This window comes from Chrysemys picta, chromosome 6, assembly GCF_011386835.1.
Source record: "Chrysemys picta bellii isolate R12L10 chromosome 6, ASM1138683v2, whole genome shotgun sequence".
Taxonomy (NCBI): Eukaryota; Metazoa; Chordata; order Testudines; family Emydidae; genus Chrysemys; species Chrysemys picta.
The window spans coordinates 91,071,080-91,088,567 of record NC_088796.1 but is presented as its reverse complement, the minus strand read 5'-3'; the positions used below and the strand labels follow the sequence as shown (position 1 = coordinate 91,088,567).

At 38.5% G+C, this 17,488-nt stretch overlaps 1 protein-coding gene across 4 annotated transcripts in view; it reads right to left on the bottom strand.

The window, feature by feature from the left end:
* Positions 1 to 4,558: 4,558 nt before the first annotated feature.
* The window catches only part of PLGRKT (plasminogen receptor with a C-terminal lysine), a 51,647-nt gene continuing 38,717 nt past the window's right edge, over positions 4,559 to 17,488 (bottom strand). For all 4 annotated transcript variants that reach the window (XM_005296795.4, XM_005296797.4, XM_005296798.4 and 1 more), the window contains 3 exons: positions 9,460 to 9,590; positions 8,568 to 8,677; positions 4,559 to 4,814 (listed from right to left, as the gene is read on the bottom strand). In XM_005296795.4, coding sequence (XP_005296852.1) covers positions 4,693 to 4,814; positions 8,568 to 8,677; positions 9,460 to 9,590 — 363 coding nt within the window. In that variant the 3' untranslated portion in view covers positions 4,559 to 4,692. The remainder of the gene's footprint in view (positions 4,815 to 8,567; positions 8,678 to 9,459; positions 9,591 to 17,488) is intronic.

Below are 17,488 nucleotides of genomic sequence, written 5' to 3'. Positions count from 1 at the left end.
GAATTTTAAGGGAAAAAACTCTCATGTGTACTTAATATTGGACTGCACTCCGCCAAGAAAACAAAAATAATCACTGCTACACCTCATATCTTTCTAGATCTGTGTATGTAGCTGTAACCATTTCCTTTCAATTGCTTATCAACCTTTATTTACATTTTTTGGGCTAAAGACAAGGTAGGTAGTGGAAAGCAGCACTGTGGCTATCTCTTTAAGAAAGGAGCTCCATTTATAAATGCAACTTTATTAAGATTAATCTTGGAATATAGTTAAAATATTTTTAAAAAATACATGGTCCCAGAAGTGTCCAGCTGCTGCAAAATAATGTCCATTTTATTAGTTTCAGCTGGTCTTTTTGGTGGAAGTATGTGTACAAAAAACATTTGCTATAACATTATTGTGCTTTCTGTAATACAATACACTATTGTGTATTGGCTCCTGGGACTTGTAACCATTAAACAGTTGTGCCTTTTCCCAGTAGCATGTCATTGATGAGAGATCAGAAAGTATTAGGTAAGGTGAATATGTCCTTATAATTTATTTGCACAATCTCCCACACAGAAAAGGTTTGTTAAACTGCTTAAAAGAAATATCCATCCACACCCATCTTTAAAAATTAGGAAATGTCCAGTTTAGATCCTTCTTTAACTGCTAACATTAATTTATCATTTTCAATCACAGACTGCACCCCATATACTCCAAAATTGTACAGAGCAGCATCCAATCATAATACAAAACCTCAGTTCTTTCTGACCTCAGCAACATGTCTGTTAGACATCTATGCACTGGGGAATTACATTATATTTTCCCCTCAGGAAAGTATGTCAGAGATAACAGGAAGAAGGGGGTAAAGCGATATGAGGTAGATTTGACAAAGTAAAAATGTTCAGTAACCAGTGAAATATGGTAGTGAGATAAAAAGAAAAAATTAACATAATGCCACTGGGCAACAAGCAATAGCATGGGTAAAAGTTAGGAAAAGGTCCTGCTCACTTCCATTCACATCCTGCTCTCTCTGCCTCGTAACTATAATTGTAAATGCCTCTGCATTATAATCTATCTATCTATCTATCTATCTATCTAGGGTTTGTTTGTTTTTGCAGGCTCAATAATAAAAATAATGTATAGTTGTCTCTATTCTTTATTGGACCTAAACAGAATAGAAACACAAATAAGGTGCTTTGAACATTCTTTCCAGGGGTACATCAATTCATCAAGATATTTGCCTAGTTTTACAACCAGCTACATAAAAAGCACTAGCAAATTCAGTACAAACTAAAATTTCATGCAATGACTTATTCATATGCTCTATATCCTATACACTGAAATGTCAGTATAATAATTATAAAAAATCAACTAGAATATGAATATATGATAAAAAAGTGAGAAAGTAAGCAATTTTTCAGTCATAGTGTCCTGTGACTCTTGTATTTTTATGTCTGACTTTGTAAGCAAGTAGTTTTTAAGTGAGGTGAAATTTGTGGGTACACAAGACAAATCAGACTCCTGAAAGGGGTACAGTTGTCTGGAAAGGTTGAGAGCCGTTGCACTAGATGATGTGCTGATTAATATGTTCCTATTTGAATGTAATTGATTTTTTTACCATAATCACGCCAAATTTGCAAATATGTTCTAACACTTATACCTTGACTCATGTTGTTTTGAGGGGAAGAGATTCTGAATGGCATGAGTGAAACAGAAGTACAATGGTGTAATGTTATCTATAAGCATTTCTAAAATTCCCACTACCCCAGACTTAAGTGCCACTACAAGATTATGAATGATAAATTTTGGCCAAAATAGGACTGAAATCCTCAGCCCTACCGTCTCAGAGAGTGCTGCTAGAGTTTTCTACCACTTCATTATTTGGGATGTGCCTTCATACAGAGATGAGTTTTGCAGGATGTCTTAAGCATGGATCAAGTTGGCTCAGCCTGATCTCTGTTAGTAAGGAGTTTTGTAGCTTTGGGCATTACTGAAAGTTCTGTCCTCTACCTCTTGCCCAATTGATCTCTCTGTGTGATGCTAAATCTGACCTGTACAGGACTTACACTGCATTTTAGAATCTCAGAAAGGGTTGTTCAGGCCATACTCCAGAAGGTGACATATTGATATCCATGGAGGGAATAAAAAATTCTCACCACTCTTGAACGTATGGTTTATACCATGGTTCTTATAATCTCGGAGTACTGCCTCCTAGTTCCCTCTGCTGTAGCCACAGGTTTCTATTTCAAAATCTCCGACTCCAGGCACATGGTGTGCATACGTAGGCCTCAGTGGAATACAATAGGGACCATCACTTGAAGAAATACCACTTATTTAAAGATGCACAAAGAAACAGGACAAAATAACTGAATATAAAAACCATCATCTTTCCACTCCACCCAACTCCTTGTGTTTCACACCCACCTGTCACATCTTGCCTCCATTTATACTGTAAGCTCACTGGGGAAAGAATGGTCTTATTTTATGTTGCTACAGTATGCAGCATACTGGGGTCCCAATCCTAGTTGGGGTCTGGGTGCAAGTGTAATACAAATAATTAATAATCATAAAGTGGGACGGCAAGCCGAACTAGTTTTGGTATGTTGGTTTAGGAGGTCCAGAATCTTTCATCTAAACATTTAAAAGCACTTTATAAATATTGATTCTCACAGCCACTGTGTGAGCTGTAGTTATAGTAAGAATCGTCATCCCCATTTTACAAATGGGAAAACAGAGATACAGAGAGAGAATTAATCCAAGGTCACACAGAAAAAGGGAGAGCATCAAGTACCCAGATGCCATGACTATGCCCCTCCTCTAAACCCTACCCCATGCTCCCAAAGAGCATTGTCAGAACTAGAGTTGTGAGGATGGGGTAGAGAGTGATGGGGCAGGTCTGAACCAGCCAGGAGGTATTTAGAGCAGATAGTACTAAGAATTGAGTTTCTTGATGAGGGCAAGACAGACACATCCTGCACAGAATATCTGGCGAGGTTTTGGTAGAGTTTTAACTTTTTTATTATGACTTACCTCCCACTTTCCCGTGAAGAGCGGCCAACCGAGTGACACTGATTCAGGAAGGATGGCTATCAGACATCACAGGAAAGAAAAATCAACAGGATTAGGATGGTAGTTCTAGTCTCAGGTTAGGTCAGGCCCCGGACAAGTATTTTCCCTCTCCCTCAAGTTGATCGCCTCACTGTCTAACAAACAAACAAAAAATCAGTCTGTGATATGTTGGAGGCAGTCCTGCAGTTAAGATCATTTGAGTTTTAAAGTGAGAAGAGCAGCGTATTTTTGATACTGGCTTTTATTTGAGGGGAGGGGGGTAAAAAGTGGTGTCAGTTACAGTGCAAACTGCATTTTAGACTCCTTTTAGTCCCTCTGACATGCATCCCTGTGGGGCTAGACCATGCTGCCTTCACCCCAATCTGGGCAGCATCATGCAGTTCAACCCCTCTGGGACTGAATCTCTGAAGGACAGACTCCAACCATGTTAATGTGACAGGCCAAAATAATTTTGGCACCTGTAAGTTACTGTCGCAAGTTCCTGAAGGGTATAAGTTTGTTGTGTCACAGAAACAGCATCTTCAAAACAAACCACCATTCACCTATACGTATAAAGCACATAGAGCAAACTGTAAAAATAGTAAGGGTCTCTATGCATATTTCTCCATAGCTAACCCTTAGAATTTCCTTGCAAGCTTTAGTATGTTTCATCTGGCTCAGTTACCTCCATCTCTGAATTTGGACAAGCAGACTGTCCTTCTCGCAGCATTCTTTCTTTCTGTGTCTCCCCTTCTATGTCTGTTAACACACACTGATGCTGGGCAGTCATGCTTGGCACTCCCAACCCCACCTCCTTTTTCCAGGCTCAGGGTCCTGTATCGGTTTAGTTTCTTCCTTGGAAGATGCAGATTAGCCTACCCATGCTAGCTTGAATCTAGTGTGGGTAACAATAGCAGTGAAGAGAGCACAGCATAGGCTTCAGAGCAGGGTAGTGACCAGGGACCATGCAGAGCTTGTACTAACTATGCTGAAACCTGTGCTGTGCTGTCTTCACTGCTATTGCTACCCACAGTAGCTGGATTCAAGATAGCTGCACAGTTTTTGCTGTGTTGACATATCCACTGTTAACTAGTGATACCTGTATTTCTGAACTTTGATGAAAGTTTTTATACTAAAATTTGAAGCAAATCTGGCAAACTTGGATTCCTCTAATGCAGCAGCTAGAAAGGGTGGCCTGATTTACAGTTCCCATTGATGTCAGTTTGAGCTGTTGGTGCTCTAGCATGCCTGAAAACTTAGTCCATGTTTAGTACAGGTGCCTAAATACAGTTGTAGGTACTTAAATTTGAAAAAAAAAAATGTCGCTATAATCGATAGGCCAGTTCCTTAACCCCTGGTTATAGAGGAAAGAGGTATTTTCAAACTAAGTAATAATAAAGTTAGAATTAAAGAGCAGGGATTCATGATGTTTCATACTAGGGGATAAACAAGAACTACTGAAATTAAAATATTTGCAGTAAATACATAAAATATTAAAAAGAAAAAACACTGCCTTGAAAAAAAACCCTATTTTTAAATGAAATTCATTTTATTTTAAAAAGATTGTGTTCTCAAAACTAATAATTTGACATATTTTAAGTCAGCAACATGATTACAAACAAATAATTTTGTATTTTGAAGTACTGAGTGGTTACAGTCTTCTTATTTTTCTATGAAGAACTTGCTCTGAGCTCTTCTGGCTTTTTCAAGGCTTTCAAAAGTGATGGCTCCTTTTGGCATTTCTAGCAAGGTATTCTCTGTGTCAAGTATGTTCTCTGCTTCACCTTAAAAAAGAAAAAAAAGGATGAGATATAAATGCATCTTTGCACTTTTATAAGAACAAAAAAAAGTTTTCAGAGAAATTGCATATATTTTGTTTGAGGGTTTGAATACTAAAGAATATTAGATATTTACTCAAATAATTATAACTGAGGCTGGTAGTACCACTTACTTTTAAGGTTGCCCAACACTTTTCATTATAAGACCCTGTTTTCAGTTATTTAGAATTTTGCCAAATGTTTGGGCTGAAATTCTCCATGCCATGTGTCTGCCTTAGGCTAAATTTGTTTGGAAAATTTCATTCATTTCCAAGAACAAGGCTAAGGAAAAATGTTTTTTTGCCCATGTTAAAAAATTCTGGCAACTTTTTCTTTGAGAAGCTTTAGTGCCCCCATGTTTTGGAGCAAGGACATGAAATTTAGCAGATGTCCTTTGTGTCAGGGATATGCTTTTCCTATGCCCAGGAAAATTCTCCCAAATTTGGCCAAATTATAAGCCTTTGAAAAACGGCAGTTTGCACATGCTCAACAGAGATGTGCTAGGTTTCAGAGTAGCAGCCGTGTTAGTCTGTATCCGCAAAAAGAACAGGAGTACTTGTGGCACCTTAGAGACTAACAAATTTATTAGAGCATAAGCTTTCGTGGGCTACAGCCCTAGAGTTTCTCAGCTAAATTTCTTTACATATGTCCATATTCTTTAAATGTCCATATTGAACATGCTCCATCCCAGGACTGAGTAGGACTTTCCATGCAGGTATGGTTCTGTCCCACTGTGGGCCAGGGTCCAAAACAGAGAACAGGGATACTGTCTCTCCTGTACTCTCAGTTGACTCCCACCCCATCCCGACAGGCCAGGCTGAGTGGAGGAGTAAGCTGCTTGATCTGAATACAGAGGAGACAAGAGCCAGACCTGTAGTGGGGAGTAAATTGGAAAATGGAACCCGGGGGGGAAGGCACAGATCTAACTCCAGGCTGATGGCAGGGAGTAGGGAGTGAAACAGGGAGCCAATACATCACTGGGGGTAGACTGGGATGAAATAAAGAACTGGTGGCGGGGGAGTACTGGCTGGCAAGGAGACAGACAGACAGACAAGAAGAGGAGTGAGAGAGCAGGGGATAAAAACTGGTAGCAGAAGATAGGGGGATGAAGATTGGGAACCAACACAAGGAGGGCAGACTGGGATAGGATGAGGAGCTAGTGTGCGGACAGACCGGTTGCACAAGGAGAAGAGTTGGGGGGAAACAGACTGAACAAGAAGCTGGGGAGGGAGATTGATTGGTAGGCACTGGGGACAGAAAAAGTGGGAATGTGTTCACCAAGACAGACTGAACAAGGAGCTGGGAAGTGGGGTTGGGGATGGACACTGACCAATCAAGTAAAATGTGGATAGGGAGATAGAGGGGACTGTGCGAGGAGATAGGGACTGGAACAAAAAAAGAGTCCAGAGGCTGAGAACTGGACATGCTGGGCAATGAGGTGGGATGAGAAGCCTGAGGAGTGGTGACAGGGACAGGAGCCAGGGGTGGGAAAGAGACAGAATTTTGACTGGGACAAATTGGAAAGGACAGCGCAGAAGAATCTGTTCTTCTCCACAACTTGGAATGGATACCAGGATTCCTAAGTGTCTGCAGTCAGTAAACACAGTGAAACTCACTGGCAACATGTCCAGTCCCCCCTCTAGGGCAATTCCACATAAAGGATGATAACCTATCACTGCTTGCATTTACTAGTTAGCACAAGTGACAGATCTCTGTGCACTAGGTCTAAAGGTTCCAATCGGGCTGATGACCCATGTGGGTGTCAATGATGCCACATGATAGAATTTCTGTTTTCAGTTTGCTTTTTTAAAAATCTAGGAAGTTACACACAAAACACTATGTAAAAAGAATATTAAGATTGCAAAATCAAGTGCTCAAAAGTAAAAAAAAAATACTAGAATTAAGGAACCTTAATTCAGCTCCCATGTGCCTAATACAGTCTTTAATTAAACCATCATACTATTTTTTCCTCACAGACCACTGCCTCATTCAGTGCACAAGATGGACAATGCTCAGTTAATGAGAAGCTATTTAATATTTTGTTTATCCTCATTGTTCAATGTGTGGCTTTAGGCCTTATTTACTGCACATTATTTACTGCTCTAAAGACAAAACTATTGATTCTGTGTTGGAGATCATGTATGACTGTGTCATAATTTATATGTACAAGGGGCCAATTTAAGGTTGAATAGGCAATCTTAATTCTATTTTTTCCCTAACTTTTGAGTGCTTGACTGTGGAACTTTAACAATGTCCTTTTAACATAGTTTTGTGTGCAATTACATATATGCTCAATGCTGTATAACATTTGAAAATAAATCTTATAGCTGAGTATTTTGTATTTTATATTTTCCATTAGAGGTTATTGCACCTGCCTCTCATCTGTGCTTAACAGAAAGTTATCTGGATTAATCATTACTTTGATTCAAGGGCTGCATATTCTAAGGACAAGCCATATTCTGAATCCAGGTCTAAATATACACTAATAGCTCCTCATTGTCCTTTTTCTATAGTGTAGAAAGAGAGACCAACCATATGCAATGTTACTTTCAATTGTTACTTTTGATAGGCTCTATCATCAGGTATTTCTCTAGGATGCACATGATTAAGACTAACTTACTGGGGAAGTGCACCAGTAAATTTCACTTACATTTGTACACAGGGTGTCTGTTTTATTTCATTTCAAAACAGAAGCTGTCCATCTGTATTTACATTCCAATTAAATATTAATTATGATTTTTCTCTTGATTTTCTCAAATTTTGTATTTACTTAAGACAACCTGAATTGGCGGTGAAGGCTATTAGGATGGAATACTCTCTGCTGGGGAAGCTCAGACAGAAGGAAACAATTCTCACTTTAAGGGAGACAGAAATGAAGGAGTTGCAAAAGGGACTGGCATGGCACCAGGGCCGGCTCTAGGCACCAGCAAAACAAGCTGGTGCTTGGGGCGGCACATTTTTAGGGGCGGCATGGCCGGCGCCAGAATGCTGCCCCTAAAAATGTGCCCCGGCCGCCCTAGCTCACCTCCGCTGCTGCTGCCACGGCGCGCAAAACAGCTGATTCACGCACCACTACTCGCCCTCCCTCCCAGGCTCTCAAACCTGGGAGGGAGGGGGAGCAGCGGCGCGCGAATCAGCTGTTTTGCACGCCGCGGCTGCTCCGGGTCTCCCTCTCCCTCCCAGGCTCTCAAACCTGGGAGGGAGGGGGAGAAGCGGCGCCCGCGCCGCGGCCACCTGGAGTCTCCCCCTCCCTCCCAGGCTCTCAAACCTGGGAGGGAGGGGGAGATCCCGAGCGGCCATTTCGCGCGCCGCTGCTCCCCCTCCGTCCCAGGCTTGAGAGCCTGGGAGGGAGGGGGGAGAAGCGGCACCCACGCCGCGGCCACTCGGAGTCTCCCCCTCCCTCCCAGGCTCTCAAACCTGGGAGGGAGGGGGAGATCCCGAGCGGCCGCGGCGCGGTGCCGCTTCTCCCCCTCCCTCCCTCCCTCCTAGGCTTGAGAGCCTGGGGGGAGGAGGCAGGGCTGGGGATTTGGGGAAGGGGCGGAGTTGAGGCGGGGCCAGGGGTGGGGTAATTAAATAAGGGGGGGGGGCGGCCAAAACTGTTTTTGCTTTGGGCGGCAAAAATCCTAGAGCCGGCCCTGCATGGCACATTGTGGTCAAGAACAAGGTAGTCCAAAGGGTGCTAGGCTTGGTTACAAATCTCAACAACTTCCATATACATACCCTTCATCCTTTGCAAAAGTGTTCCATAGCCCATATCATACTGGTAGGCAAGTATAAAGCTTAAGGGAACCATTGGAAGGAACAGTCCTGGTTTCTTCTTTTTTATTGCTCTGTTCATATAAAAAAAAAAAAAAGGAGGGGAATAACTACGTTTTGTAAGATCAGCAGCAACCTAAAAGCTTCACTAATCATACAGAAGGTATTTAGCTACTCTAGAGACAGAGCCAAATATGATTCAGAAGACTATTAACCTGTTTTATGCACATTTTGAGAAACATTTATTTAACGAACAAACAAAACAAAACAAACATTGAAATGAAAGACATTTCTTGTGCTCCAGAAAAGTTTAAAGTGCTACTAACTACTGGTTCAGCATGCGTGTGTTTCGGAACAAAAAGAGTCTGATGTTCACAATACAGGCTATTTATTACAAACCAAAATGCATATATTTTTTTTTTTTATAGTAGAATGTACAGTACATCATCGTTACAGGGCTAGCTGCATCTCTGAAATTTACAGATGAGCAAAGTAAGAAAAATGTTGTTTGAAAATTCAAAGTTTGATTTAAGGATATTTACTTTGTATATTTTGGCATGTGATGTTGACAATTTGTGTTTTAACTGATACAAAGCTTTAACTTTTTGAATCTCAATGTTTACTGTCATTAAATACTTACTGGCTGATCTCCCCCATAATTATGAAAATTTAAATAGATAAAAATAGGAAAAAATACTTAAACACTGATATCTGTAGAAATATATATTAAATATATATTTAAAAAAATCAAATTCTGACAAGCTTACTTAAGAACAGGCAAGAGAAAGACAAGGACCACTGAGGAATTACTACAACTAATTTACTTGAATTTTCTAGTACATAATGAACTTCATACCCAGCAGTTAGACCTACAGCAGCAAGTCCAAAAAATATTCCAAAATATTTGAGGAATTCCCTTGTCCAAGCAATCTGCATAGCCATCTGTCTCTCTCGCATTTGACTCTGCATCAGTATCTGTCTTTCCAGCTGAGAGTAGGTGAAAAAGAAAAGGAAAATTAGATAAAACAAAATAATTCATAATCTGAAAGTTTGAGCAGATCTTTCAATCAATCAACACAAAACTCTAGTGAGAAGTTTTTGGTCTTCATTTCTTTCCAGGCAATTATTAACACTATTATGTTGAGATAAGTCTTCTCTAATAATTCATATTGTTAGAATGGTTTATACCAGTATTCCTACGATAAAGGATTTTCTAGATTAGCAAATATCAGAAGAAAGCATTTTCCCCCCCAGTCACCGTGCCTTTGCAGGTCACAACTGAGAATACCAAATTCAGGACAAACTGCTGAGAAATAGGGCAGATACACCTGAAAACTGGCAGTTATTCTCCCTTAAGATATACCAAACCAGCAACAAAAGTAAACAAAAAAGTATTAAGAACACAAAGAGTAAGTGTACAGAATGTTCCCTTATTATGCATCTAGTATATTAGATGTACTATTTTTACCTACTGTCTAATGTGAGAATGTGTTTATACTTTTGTAATTGGTTTCCCACCCATTTAGTTATCTACATCACTATGGATGTAACTTGAACAGAACAATTTAAGTTAAATTGTTACTGATTATTTCCTTCAGACTATGCTGATCTTGCCATCCTATTTATAAACAGGTAAGATACCAGATGAGTAGAATTAATTTGTTAAAGATAATAAGGGACAGATTTAATTATATTTAATTGTACATAGGAAAAGCTCCATTCAGTAAAGTCTCAGCAAATTGTTACATCTGGAGAGTAAAAGTCTGGAAAAAGAATAATTCTTATTACAAATATCATCAACATCCACTAATTTTCCGGACAGCCATAATTTTCAGACCACTTTAATTTCTGAAGAGGTAATTATGTAGTGGCTCATAAACCACTTAATAAAATATCAAAATAATTAGATTTAATTTGGTCACTCATGAGACATTTGCAAGCTGAGGTAAGCAGCAACACTGCTTGTTAATTAGCTCCATTGTGGACCCTAATATCAGAGGTTTGGCAAATTGTTGAGGGCTGAAATGACTAAGACAAAATAAAATATAAAATATCAATATAATTACCTCTATTTTCCTCTCAATTTGGTTATTGGTGCACAACACACACTGATGTGGAAAATATAGACGTGCCTTTTTGTTTGCTTGAACAACAATAAATAATCTGTGCTCCTAAAATGCATAGTTCTATAAATGAGTCTTTGATTTGGGGTGGTGGGAGAAGGGAAGAGGATATGATGCATGAACATCTGTTGAAGGCGTCAGAAACAGAAGTTTGCTGAATAGTAGTTACTGGAAAAGCAAGTACAATCTAATTTGCAACAGTTAGTCACAAGCAAGTGAATAAAAGATTGAAAATTTTAGTACAAAAAGTAAACCAGACAGGATATTAACACTACTTTTGAAGATAAAAGTTATACTTTGATGGTGCATTGTAATCCATGTACCAAAAGGAGGAAAACCAGTTACTGAATTACAGGCACAAAAGGTCAGATGAACACATCTCTATAAATCTGCCATATCAAGTTTCAGAAGCCCAGAGTTATTTTTTGAGTTTACAAATTATAAAACTATCATTTACTATAAACTAAGACAGTGGCGCTAACCTTTCCAGACTATTGTGCCTCTTTCAGGAGTCTGATTTGTCTTGCGTACCCCAAGTTTCACCAAACTACAAAATCACACACAGAAACACAAAAGTGTCACAGCACACTATTACTGAAAAATTGCTGACTTTCTCATTTTTACCATACAATTATAAAATAAATCAATTGGAATATAAATAGTGTACTTACATATCAGTGTATAGTATACAGAGCAGTATAAACAAGTCATTGTCTGTATGAAATTTTAGTTTGTACTGACTTTGCTAGTGATTTTTATATAGCCTGTTGTAAAACTAGGCAAATATCTAGATGAGTTGATGTACCCCCTGGAAGACCTCTGAGTACCCCTAGGGGTACACCTACCTCTGGTTGAGAACCACTGAACTAAAACTTGGATTACACACTAAAAACAAAACCCCAGATTATGTACAGTCATATTCTTCATACTCCTCCATGACCTCTTAATAAAACACTTTCCTTAATGTATACTATTCAACTTACAGCAAATACTAACTACAGATGCTAACCCTACACAAGTGTAGTAATTTTCTATGCAGATTTCCCGCCTCCAAACGCACATTTTTAATTCTTTGACTTTTGAACAGACTACTCCTAAACAAAGATTTATCATATGTGCCAGTGTTCAAGGCATGTATTAGGAATTCAGTTAAGTGTATTAAATGTAGTTTTTAATATAGCGCTAATAGTTTTGAGGTATCTCAAAAACAAAGGTACAGTACTTTTATCACTTGCTATTTTGCAAGGAACCATAAAACTTTAGAGAATCAGTGACAGAGAACATTAAATCCCAGCGTAGTATGTACCTTCCAGTACCACCGGGCCTCTTTGGTACATCACATATTTAGCTAAATGGAGGTTTCTCAAGAAGCTGCTCCCTGCCAAAATGTGCACATAGGCTATAATACTCAATGTTATTTGTATTACTTAATTTGATTCAGCAGGATTTCACTGGAGCATCTAAATAAATTAAGAGGGCCAAATCCTGCAATCCTTGTTGGGCAAAACTCCCAATGAGGACTGTGGAAATTCTGCCTGAGAAAAGACCTCAAGATCTGGACTACAGGCAAGAAATTTTTCTTTATTCATATCATTCCTCCCAAAGGGATTAACCCAAAGGACACTGAATTCAGTGGAAAGATTCCCACTGAACTGAATGGGTCTTAGATCAGGCCCTAATTCTGCTCCCACGTTGGCTTACAAAACACAAGTTATACAAACCCCTTTATTTTTGTAAACTTATAATAAAGGAAGTTCGCCCTTTTGCAAAAGTAACCATGTAAATTCAAACGTGCTGTTAGCTTCTGTGAAAAGTATAGAGTCTTGTTCTTCCTTCCATTAAAAAAGGTTAAATTTCAAGTTCCTTAAAATTAGAAAATAGTCATTTGCACACATTGCCTTGGTTAGTTACAAGAAAGGACATTTTAATTCTCACTGATAAGAGATTTCATAAACAAGTATCTTATCAATGTAGCAAGAAATACAACTCAAATGCTCAGTGAAAGTCAGCTGAACAGACACTCCAGCTTGACAAAAACTAAATCAAAGCATGAAACAGCATGAACAAAACCTAGTGACACTTGCCCAAATTTATCCCTGATGTAACTTCATTAACTTCAATGGCATTTACACCAGGGATTAATTTAGTCCATTATTTACACAAAAAATATTATTGTTATTTAAAAAATGCTTGATGACTTTTATTAGAAGATGCCTGAGCCCTAGAAACAAAATCTTTCAGGGCAAGGGCAAGGTGACTTTGACTGATTTCAGTCTTATCCTTAAAGGAGAAAACACAGACACAGCCCAAGCCACAGTTGTCCCAGGCAATGCAACTCCATCAGAAAGTCTCAAAAGATATTTTCAATTATTAATAAATACCACGTATCCTCTGTTTTATTTATAAATGGATAAACTGAGGCACAGAGTGTTTAAATGACTTTCCCAACCAAGGTCAAAGTGTCAGAGTCACTCCCATCCACAATCAGCTGTACCCTCCCCCCTTAAAAAATTATGTTGATTTAGCCAAATTACAAAGCCTCAGAAACCATTGACAAGTATATTCATTTCCAAAACTTTTTTTTTTTTTTAACTTATTCAAAGGCTGAGGGTTTTTCAAGTGCTTCTCATTTTAAATTACTTCCCGGACTCATTGGAAAACAAGCTATTTGCACCACCAGTAACAGAACGGTCACATTTCCCCACCCGCTCTAACAAGGAGGACCCAAACACAAGGAGCTCAGCAGAGCAGCTGAGGTGCCCCCAAAGGGGAGATGACAAGTTTAAGAAACCCAGCCTCTCTGAGGGGAAGCCAACCACGAGGAGCCCATCAGAGCCCATGGATATATTCAGACTCCAAAGAGAGTCAGCCACGCCCAGAGAGTATTATGCAAGTGCAACTTGTTTCACATGCAGAGCCTGGAAGAGTACCAACACCTTTGTATTTTCATTCTGATCCCTAGACTTGTGCTCAGCATTTCTGAAAGTTAGGCTTTAAGCTTTTTGGTGCCTCAGTTTACCCATCTGTAATACTGAGAGATCACCACCTACTTCAGAAGGATGTTGAAAGACTTAACTAATACTAGATATGCTTGAAGACAGCACCTTCAGTTTTCACGGACTTCAATGGCAATGGAGGGCCCTTAGTGAAATATCCTGTTGAGGCCCACATACATGGTTAATAGAGGTTTAGTTTAAATTATATTTTTAAAGTGTTATTTATAGATTGGAGAGCCAGGAATGATGACGGTGGTCAGCTAGTCTGACTTTAATACACCTGGATCCAACACCAGTTCCATGTAGGAAAAGGCTTTGACTGTTAAGCACAACATATTTTTTAAAAACAGATTTGAAATTGGATGTTTGACCACAGCTTTGAAATTAATATTCCATTTTCAGCTGCTAGTCTTAGTGATTTGTCTTAGTTTTTCTTTCATCAGAGGGGTAGCCGTGTTAGTCTGAATCTGTAAAAAGCAACAGAGGGTCCTGTGGCACCTTTAAGACTAACAGAAGTATTGGAGCATAAGCTTTCGTGGGTGAATGCCCACTTGCGTCTGATAAGGTGGGCATTCACCCACGAAAGCTTATGCTCCATTACTTCTGTTAGTCTTAAAGATGCCACAGGACCCTCTGTTGCTTTTTATTTTCTTTGTCCTCTGTGACTGGCATTTTTCAGTAGAACATATAAACACCCAAAACTATTAAATATTCAGATTTTATTACAAGAGTGTGAGCCTTGCTGTGTTACGACTTTACTTGCAGCCAAGTATCTTTTAAACTTTCTTTTCCAATTAAAAAAGCAAAACCAGGAGCAAGACTTTTAAAAGTGACCTGAGCACTGGCTTGCTTTACTGAAAACCATCACTTTTAAAGCGTGGAACCATGCACAAGATAAGAAGTAATTAAAAATAGGTAAAGTGCATATTTAAAACATGCATTCTGTATCTTGTCTAGATTGACGTCATTGGTTTGAGAGACTATTTCCTTGGCCAATTGACCCACAAATGCAAATATTATACAATACACAGCTTTATTTGTTCACTATCATTTCTAACTGCGCACATTCAATTTCACGTTAAGATTATAGGTCTAATCCTGTAAACTCTTATTCACATAGACCTATCAGCTTCAAAATGACTATCCATGTAAGTAAAAGCTATAATCGATAGCTCTCTATTAGCATTTAGAGATTATGTCCCATGAAAGAAATAGTATACTTTGAAGAAAGACCTCTTGGGGGGGGGGGGGGGGGTATTTTAACAGCAGCCATTACTACTAGTGCATGCAGTGTACAGTTTTTATATGCAGTTCTAATTCTTCCCATCATTCTCATCCCTATCGTGATTTCAGTAGTTTGAAGAGTTGCCAAAGTTTCATCTTCTTTTATCTTGCATTTCTACCCTAAAATGTACTTTGATTGGCATCACGGGGTTCCATTTTCATTGATTTCCACCTTAAATTTACAAGTAAAGAGATGTTTTCTTTAACAGTCAGCTCTGCAAACTCACCCTAAGCTTCTCTTTCCACCTCTTGCATAACTATCTGTTAAAGATTCTGCAGGACAAATCAGGCCCTCTGTTGTACCTGTGTAGCTCCACGGTCTACAGATTATACCCTAAATTACATTTGTGTACCCTAAGTGAGTTTGTACAGGTGTAATTGAGGACTTCCCCTTCCATTTGTGACCATCTAATTTCTTCATGCAATTGTTTATGTGGAAGAATAAAACAGAAAAACTTCCTACCTGTAAGAACAGTAGGACAATGGAACACAGTGCCTAGGGAAGTTGTGGAAGTTCCTTCACTGGAGGTTTTCAAAAGGAGACTGGATAGGCATCTGGCTTGGGATGGTTTAAACACAACAAAACCTGCATTTGACTAGAGGTTAGGCTAGATGACCCTTGCAATCCTTTCCAACCCTATGATTCTAGAGTTTATGGATTGTTATTTGGTATAACGGTGATAAGTATTTTGGGATTCTTTGGAACCAATTATTCTACTTTTGATATTTATTTTATTTTTTCTCCCCATCCCATTTACTCAGATTTTCTTAGCTGGAAAGAAGAGATAGTACCATATGACCAGCCTTCATCCATGGACCACTAACCAATTAATCATATCCCTGATTTTATTTTTATATCTCCACATAACTAAGTTAAAAGAACATTAAGTTTGCAAAGTCAAGCACTCAAAAGTTAGGAAATGCCAGAATTAAGGTTGCCTGTGCAACATTTCTAGATGAAGATTACCGGCTGCTCTACACAGTTTTTGTACCAATCTAACTATATTGGTTTAGAAACAAGCTATGCTATTGTAAGATTTTTATATCAGAAGATCTCATATAAACTGCATCTGCACTGAGGGTTGCACTGATTTAATTATATGGATTTATAAACAACTATGGTTGGATCAATGCAAAAATTATGTGTAGACAAGCCCCAAGTAAATCAGCTCTGCAGCACAGACCTAGCTAAACTAATCACATTGCTCTTTGGATTCATGCAGCTGAGTTAAACAAAAATCAAAAAGACCTTGGTAATACTCAACACCCATTTTTTAAACTCTATTTCGCATTTCAGCCTTTACTGCTCTAATATACGTGTGTATACTGTAGATATTTTCTAATTATAGCATCATATAATATTCTCTAGGAGTTTTTAAGTAAATATATTACACAACTATAAGGAAATAAAATCTCTCTTCTCCCCCCCCTCCCCCCAATCTCCCAACTCGACTTACCCTTTTAGGGAAAGCCTGAACAAACAGATTACTTTCAGGTCATGTTGCTAGGAAACTTTAGACCAATTTTCCTATAATACTGGTTTTTACACACTAACTTCACTGAAATCAATGGAGTTACTCCTGGATTTACATCCATTTAAGTGAAACCAGAATCAGGCCCTCTGACTTTTGGAGCAAATGCTAGTGGAGAGGAAGAGCTGCCTATAGGCATAAAACTCTATGGATCATCTATAAAAAAAACAAAAACAATACCTTTGTAAATGGCTGAGTGCACATACACAAATTTGCACACATGTAAAATTGGTACTATCATAGTGGGAAATGCATACAAATAGGAGTAAGTTTTTATATTGTTTTTGGAATGAAGAGAAGAATTTTTTAAAATTAGTATTAATAGCAATTCAAACTTTATAATACTCCCAAGGGACCTATTTAAAATGATTTTTCCACTTTAATGTAAATATATTTATTAGTTACTTAATATTCTGGATGAGAGAAACTCTAGGGATAGTCAAGTATTTGAAGCCTGGAACATGTAAACAGTTTACAGTAAAAGGAAATCAATTTGAAAAAATGAAATGTGACAGATGGAGAAGAAAAAAAAAGGCAGTCAGTGCCTGTGAACTGATAATGTTATTAATTAGGCAGGGGTAAATCATCCTTATCATTTCCATTGATTCTTCTTAAGACAGTCACAATGATGTCAAACCACAGAAGACATTATTTGAACCTGTATTTCATTGATTAAAATCTTGTGGGAGAACAGTCTCATCTGCAGTAATTTAATCAACTTTGACAACCTGTGAAGAATAAATAGCACTCTCTTGCTGACAAGTTGAGCAATAGTAGATAGGGCTGGAAGTTACCAATAATTTAGATTATTTTGTTGTTTTCTGCTGTAGTGCTTGAAATTTTATTTGCTGAAAAAAAGACCACTTCTACATTGATCTGGTATTTAGCTTGCAGTGCTCTTTAGAGAGTCTAAGGGCAGTGTTTATCAAAACAATTTGGGTCCTACGTTC